Source organism: Sceloporus undulatus, chromosome 4 (assembly GCF_019175285.1).
Source record: "Sceloporus undulatus isolate JIND9_A2432 ecotype Alabama chromosome 4, SceUnd_v1.1, whole genome shotgun sequence".
Classification (NCBI taxonomy): domain Eukaryota; kingdom Metazoa; phylum Chordata; class Lepidosauria; order Squamata; family Phrynosomatidae; genus Sceloporus; species Sceloporus undulatus.
In genome coordinates this window covers 250,403,009-250,410,520 of record NC_056525.1, presented here as the reverse complement: position 1 = coordinate 250,410,520, position 7,512 = coordinate 250,403,009, and the positions used below count along the sequence as shown (strand labels likewise).

At 57.9% G+C, this 7,512-nt stretch overlaps 1 protein-coding gene across 1 annotated transcript; it reads right to left on the bottom strand.

The window, feature by feature from the left end:
* Nucleotides 1-240: 240 nt before the first annotated feature.
* SCRT1 (scratch family transcriptional repressor 1) lies at nt 241-5,910 on the bottom strand. The gene is made up of 2 exons (XM_042465587.1): nt 5,170-5,910; nt 241-3,255 (listed from the first exon to the last, which is right to left on the bottom strand). Exons 1-2 carry the CDS (start codon nt 5,294-5,296, stop codon nt 2,309-2,311), a joined length of 1,074 nt encoding a protein of 357 aa, XP_042321521.1. The 5' UTR covers nt 5,297-5,910; the 3' UTR covers nt 241-2,308.
* Between the last annotated feature and the right edge of the window lie 1,602 nt (nt 5,911-7,512).

Below are 7,512 nucleotides of genomic sequence, written 5' to 3'. Positions count from 1 at the left end.
TAAACAAACAAACAAATAAATAACATCCTGTGTTAGAAAGGATGGCAAAGAAAAAGGAGCAACGACAAGAACCAACTCCCCTGTCTCTCCAAACAACCGGAAGGAGCAAGGAAGCGATCAATCAATCAATAGATAAGATAAATAAAATTCTATCAAAATAATGATCTTCTCTCCCGAAAGAAAAGCAAAAAGGTTCAAGGCCAGTCCTTTTTCCCCTCGGGTTTTGTCTCCTCACCCCCCCCCCCCCCCCCCCGCCCCCCAAAAAGTGACTTAGACTTTGGCATAGTAAAGAAGTCTTGGCAACAGATTGGAAGTCAACAGCGGTGCAAAGAGGAGCCCCCTTTTTTGGGGGGAAAAGAAGCAAAATTCATTTTAAAAAAACAATAGGATAAATAAATAAATAAATAAATAAATAAATAGAGACAGGAAAAGGGGGGAAAGTGCAACGTAAATGGCTCAAGGTCACCAACATAAAGGCCTGGAGGGAGGGGGCACTTCTCCCAGCCTCCAGCATCAATCGATCAATCAATCGATTGATCGATCTGTCAGAATGGCTCCACCTTAAATATATATATATATGTCTATATATCTGTATATCTACTTCTACATTTTTCATTCTTTGTTTCCCAAAAGCGAACATAGTGAAATAAACAGGTATTAAAGCAATAAAGGCTTAGGAAAATAGAAATCAGACACTTTTGTGTTCTTTTAAATAATAGTAATAATAAAAAAGGGCTAGAAACCGTCCTGCAAATGGAAAAAAATACCATTGTGTAAAAAAAGGAGACTCCTTCGCCTGACCGATTGTGAATCGTGCCTCCTCTCCTCCTCCTCTTCTTTTTCTTTCCCTTTTTCTTCTGCTGAGTTGGCTTCAAGAGGAGGAGGAGGAGGAGGAAGATTGGTTGTCCAGTGCCTGGGTCCACCTGGCTCCTGGCTGCCCACCTGTGCCCAGGTGAGGCGGTTTGGCCAGGTGCACGCTCTCTCTCTCTGGTGGCGTTCCACTAGGTGGCGTTTTTTTGCTTTTTATAAAGAAAGGGGTGACCCTTTTGGAGGGAGGGGAGGGGGGGGCTGAGGAGGGGCCGGCCCAGGGGGGGGGGGAGAGAGGAAGAGGGAGGAGGGGTTTCCCCGATGGTGACCACAACCTAGGCACTGGGTGGGCCTGGCTTAGGGCTAGAGGAGGTCCTGTGGTCGGGGGTCCCCTAGTTGGGGGTCCCGTGGGCTCAACTTGCTGTGCTCAGCCGCCCTGGGTGGGCCAGAGTCAGGGATAGAGGACTGGGGAACTATCGGGGGTCCTGGTGGGGTTGTCAGGAGTCCCTTTGAGGACCTGGGGGCCTCAGGGATTTGATATAGGGGTCTGGGTCAGGAACAGAACTATAGATGCCCATCACAGTTGGGGGTTCTGGTGGGGCTGTCAGGGGTCCCTTGTGGTGCGGTCCCGCCCTTGGCTGCCCTGGGTGGGTGGGCCAGGCTGAAGGCTGGAGGGGCCTGTAGAGGTCCCATTGGAGCCAGGGGGTCCTGGTGAGGCCATCAGAGTCCCAGGAGGGGGATCCCAGGGGTTTCAGGGCTTTGAAACAAGGGGACTGGTAGTGCTTGGCCACCCTCGGTATGTGGTCTGTGCCTAGGGATGGAGGGTCCTGGAGCCTGTAGAGGGTCCCATTGGTGGGGGTCCCATCAGAGCTGGGGGTTGGTGAGGCCATCAAGGGTCCTGTGGGTGGATCCCATCGAGGTCCCGTAGGCATCAGGGCAGTGTCCTTGAAGTAGAGGACTTGCAATGCTTGGCCGCCCTGGGTGAGCTGGGAGTCCTGGTGGTTCCATCAGGGTCCCATGGATGGGGGTCCCATTGGAGCCAGAGGGTATTGGTGGGGCTGTCAGAGGCCCTATGGGGGCCCTTGGATGGAGTCACGTTGAAGCCAGGGGTCCTGGTGGGACCTTTGGGAGTCCTGTATACAGGGGTCTTGTTGGAGCCAGGCGTCCCATTGGGGTCATTGGGAGTCCAGTGGGGGATCCTGTGGGCAGGGGTCCTGTCAGAGCTAGGGCTCATAGTGGGGCTGTCTGGGGTCCCGTGGGAGGGTTGGTCCTGTGGGTGGGAGACGAGGGTCCTGGTGGGGCTGTCAAGGGTTCCACAGGTGTTGGAGATTTGAAGCAGGGGACTTGCAGTGCTTAGGGGGAATCCTGTGGAAGCCGGGGCCTTTGGGGGTCCCATGGGAAGGGGATCCTGTCAAAGCCAGGGGTCCTGGTGGGGCTGTCAGGGGTCCCATGGGTGTGGGACTTTGACCCACAGTGCTTGGCCTTCCCAGGTTGTCCGGGCTCAGGACTGGAGGGTCCCGGGTCCCTGGGGCGGCGTGGCTCCTGCGGCTCCAGGTCCACCTCCACTGCCCTTAAAGCAGGCGGACTCGTAGTGCTTGTTCAGGTAGGACTTGAGTGCGAAGGTCTTGGCGCAGCGCTTGCAGCGGAAGTGCTTGAAAGCGGAGTGGGTCTGCATGTGGGCCCGGAGGTTGGAGCGGTCGGCGAAGGCCTTGCCGCAGTGTGCGCAGCCGAAGGGCTTCTCCCCCGTGTGGGAGCGCATGTGGCCCTGGAGCAGCCAGGGCCGGCTGAAGGCCTTCCCGCACACCTCGCACTTGTGCTTCAGGTCGTGGGTCAGGAGGTGCATGGCCATGGCCGGCATGGAGACGTACACCTTCCCGCACGTCGGGCAACGCTTGGCCATTTTGCTGTCCAGGCTCCGGTGGGTCTGCTTGTGCCGGCTCAGGTTTGACGACGTGGCGTATGTTTTCCCGCACTCGCTGCATGTGTGGCGTGGTTGCGAACCCGGAGGGTGTGGAGTAGCGGGATGATGGGCTTGCTGATTCTGCAGTTGCTGCTGGGGGCCCAAGCGGGACCCTCCGGGACCCCCGCCTCCACCTCCAACCGCTGCCTTCCTCCTCGACCGCCCATCAGTGATGAAGAAGGCGTCCACCGCATAGCCCTCACTCACCGCCGCATCCCCGTTGATGTAGCCCCCAGACAGCTCCGAGGGAGGACTCTCTGGTGATGCTGAGTCCCCAGACGCATAGTCCACGGGACCCCCGACCCCGCCGCCAACTGGACCCCCAGTAGCTCCTCCGCCAGTGCCTCCACTGCCAGGGCCTCCTCGGTGGTGGTTCCCTGGGTAAAGGATGCCTCCTGGTGGGGGCACCTTGAGACTGCCCCCTCCACTATCACTCTCACTGCCCTCATAGACTGCTGAGGGAGTGATGTACTCGCCCAGGTAGCCACCTGTGAGGGGGGGAAGGGGGGAGAGGGGGAAGGAGGGAAATTGGGAGGGAGAGGAGGAGTGGGGGTTAGGGTTGGTGGGAGGGGGTTGGGGAAGGGTTAAGGAGGAAAAGTTGGGAGGGTAGGAGGGAAGGGGGTCAGGGAAAGGTCCCCAGAGGGCATGGGGTTGGTGGGTTTTTTCAAGGGGGGGCAATGTGGGGATGGGAGAGGAGGGGAAAGGGAAGGAAAAGCAGAGGAAGGGAAAGAGAGGAGGAAGGGGAAAGGGGGGCAAGGAGGAGAAGGTGGGAAGGAGGGGCATTGGGGAAGGGACCCCAGAGGGCAGAGGGGTTTTGTGGGAGGGGGCATGGGAAGGGGCAATGTGAAAGGGGGACCAGTTGGGAGGGAGGGGGGGGGAGGGAGAGAAGAGACCAGGGAAGGGTCCGTAGGAGTCAGTGGGATTTTTTGGGAGGGGAAGGAGCCATGGGGGGGAGGTCGAGAAAATCAGAGGAGGGGGCGAGAAGGAAGGGGAGAGAGAGAGAGAGAGAGAGAGAGTGAGCAAGGGCCGGTGGATTCCCCCGAATAGAGAGAGGGTCTTCCCTCAGAGCCCTCCATTCCTCCAGGCAACAAGCGGGACCCCCAGGAAAGATCCTCATGACCCCCCTCTCTTGACCCCCCGACCGCTTTTTGATGGGTCTCCCCCCTCCATCCCTCCATCCCTCTCTTTATCCATCCCTTCATCCCTCCCTCCTTCCCTGCCTCCGCTTCCACCTGCGGCTTGCCAAGGGGGGGGAGTCTGGAGAGACTCGTGTGTGTGTGGGGGTCGTAGATGTGTGGGTTTATTTGGGAGGGAGAAGCCTCCAGCCCCCTGCCTTGCCCTCCCCTTATGGGTCCTGCTGGGCTCTCTTCCCCCCCCCCCCATTTTCGGGGCTCCCAAAGGGTCAGGGGGGGCAAAGGCGGGGGGCGGAGGGGAGCTCTCCTTCGGGGGGGTCATCCCTCCCCCTCCCCTCCCCCCCTTTGCGACCAACTCAGCAAAATCCCAGCGATTATGCAACCAGCTTCTTTGCCCAGAACAAAGGGGGGGAGGAAGAGGGGGAATCTGGGGGGGGGGTGCGGAGAGGGGGCGATGGGTCACTAGAGGCTCAGGCGCGAAGGGGGGCGTTTCCCCCAGAGAAGAGGGGAAGGGGCTCTTCTTCTCCCTCCTTTCCTCTTCCCTTGGTACCCCCCAAAGGAAAGCCAACCCCCCCCCCCCATAATATACAGTGGGGTTTGGGGGGAAGCCCTCATCGAGGGGAAGGAGAGGGAGTGGGGGAGGGATTTCTGCCCCCCCTTTGCCCTTGAACTTGGGGGTCGCCAGACAAAAGAGGGGGAGGGGAGGAGGAGGAGGGCCTTTGGGGGAGGGGGCAGACTGCGATGACAAGGGGTGCCTCCTTCCGCCTCCTTTCCCGGGGGCTTCCTCTGCCCCCACCGGGTCATCCTGGCCCTCCTCCCCCTCCCGCCCTTCCTTCCTTTCTCTTTCCCCATCGCAAAGTCTAAATTTAGCCCCTTCGGAGGCTGGCAGGGAAACTGCCGAGTCAACAGCGGCGCTGGCGCAGGAGCAGAGCCCGGCCAAAGGCCTCCAACCCCAGGCAGCCCCTCCACTCAGCCCCAGAGGGCCCCAGACCCCGGCCCCCCAAAGCCCCCCAGGGCTGCTGCTGCTGCTGCCGCCTCTCCTCATCCGTTGCCTTGCAGCCTTGGCAAGGAAGGGGCAGCAGGGAAACCAAGGGGGTTCCTGGCCCAGAGAGGACCCTTGCAGAGGACTGGCCCAGAGGGGCATTGCAGGGTCCTTTTCCCGAGGGCAAGGGGCGCTTCCCTCTGGGCCAGGATTCTCCAGTGAGGCGGGAGGGTTTGGGGGGTCGGCTCCCCCTCCCTCTTTGGGGGGCTTGGGGGGTCCCCTCCTACCTTTGTCATGGATGCGGGCCCCGAAGTCGGCCCTGCTCCTGGCGTAGTTGCTGCTCTCGAGATCCGCCGAGGAGGAGGAGGAGAAGTCGTCGAGCTTGACTTTCTTCACCAGGAAGGACCTGGGCATGATGGGTCCTCCGGGGGTCCAGGGGGGAGGGGAGGGGCCCCCGGGGAAGGGGCCCCGAGGAAGAGGAAGAGGGAGCAGAGGAATCTGGCCCGTCGGCAAGCAACTCTTGCAAGGCTGCAAGAAGCAAAGGAGGGGTTGCAAAAGGAGCAACACCTGCAGCGGAAAAAGGAGTTTGCAAAATGACACCCCTCCCCCCCAAGGGGATAGAAGAAAGAGCCCACTCCCACAAAAAGAATCAAACTCCAGCAGGAGAAGAGAGGGCCTCGTAGTATGAAGCAAGACCCCCCCCCCCAATCCCCAAAGAAGGAACAGGAGAAAGGGGTTTGGAGGACTTAAGGGCCCTCTTTGTAAAAGGATCCCCCCAAAGAGAAGGGGAGATCAATCAAATAAAGACCCCCCTCTCCAGAAAACAAAAGCCCCAAATAACTGAAGCAAGACCCCCCCTAAAATCCCCAAAGCGGGATCTGAGCCGGAGAAAGGAAGGGTTCGTCTTCCCCCCCTTTCCAAAAGATGCCCCCAAAGAGGGGCACAAATCAATAAATCCAGGCCCCTCTTCCCAAACCAGAGAGAGAGAAAGGGGGCCTCGGGGTACAAACAGATAAAGACACCCCCCAAAAAAAAACCCCAGCCGGGATCTGGGTGAGAGTCGTCCCCAAAGGGGATAAATAAATGGACACCCCCCCCCCAATAAAAAGGAGTCCTGCAGGAAAAGAGGAAGGAGGAGAGGAAGAGTCCAGGAGGTTGCCCCGACTGAGAGTCAGGAGGGAGGGCTTCCCTGGAGTATGGCTTGGGGGGCTCTCTTCTTTGGGGGGCCTCCCCTTCCCTGGGTCCTGGATGGGGCCCCTCCGGTGTCAGCCCCTCGGGCCCCCCATCTGGAAGCCTCCCAGCCCCGCAGGCGCCTCATAAGAGGGTCTTCCTCTTCCTCCTCCTCCTCTTCCTCCTCTTCCCCGGCTCCAGCCGGGCTCCCTGGGCTCCAGCCCTCCGGAGCTACCCTGCTGCTCTCTTCGGGACTGGGCTCGGTCCAGCTCGCCAGAGGGACCCAGGCCCAGCGGAGTGGCCAGCACTCCGGACAGCGCTCCGCGGAGGGCCTACCAGCCACAGAGGAGGAGGAGCAGGAGGAGGAGGCTCCGGAGGCTGCTCAGGCTGCTCAGGCTTTTGGTGGTGGTGGTGCTGCTGCTGCTGCTGCTCAGGTGGGGAAGGCGGAGGGCAGGGGTCCGGGAGGAGGAGGAGGCTGGTGGGGGTCGCCTCCCGCGCCGGATTTGGGAAACGGGCACGCGCACCGCCCCCCCCTCCCCTTGGCCTTTGCAGCAGAGACATAGATATGGATAGACACAGAGAGAGAGAGATGCAGGCATCGCGTGTGTGCTTGTGTAAGAGCCCCATGGAAATGCCAACGTCTCTCTCTTTCTCTGTGAGTGCATTTATGGCCCCAACATGTGTGTATGTCTCTGTGGATATGTAGGTATGTGTGCATAGATGTAGGATTCAAAGACATAGCCCCGTGACTCTGTAGAATCAGTACACCTTTGAGAGCAACTGAAAGAAAGAAGTCGGCAGCAGGAGTTTGCCTAGGCTTCAGTCTACTTCCCCAGGTGCACATTATTATTATTATTATATTATTATTCAAAGGTATATATATATATTATGTGTGTGTGTGCGTGTGTGTGTGCATTGTGCGGGTGCCAAAATATGCATGTATAGATGTACATCTATATGTACATGTGTGTGTGTGGATGTACATATATGTGTATGTATATGTGTATATATATATATATATATATATGCATGTATATGTGTGTGTGTGTGTGTGTGTGAGAGAGTGCATTATCATAGAATTGTAGAGTTGGACGAAACCCCAAGGGCCCTGATCCAATCCAACCCCATTCTGCCATGCAGGAACTCTCAAAGCATCCTCGACAGATGGCTATCCAGCCTCTGTTTAAAGACCTCCAAGGAAGGAGACTCCACCACAATCTCCAAGGAAGGAATGTGTTCCACTGTTGAACAGCCCTTACTCTCAGGAAGTTCCTCCTTATGTATAAATGTACATACATACATACATGTGTGTGCGTATAGATGTATATATATGCATATGCATATGTGTGTAAATGTGTGTGTGTGTGTGTGATGTACATATATAGATATGTGTGTGTGGTGGGGGGGTATGCCCAATTTGGGTCTACCAGAAAGGCAGAGAACCTGGGGGTTTGGGGGGG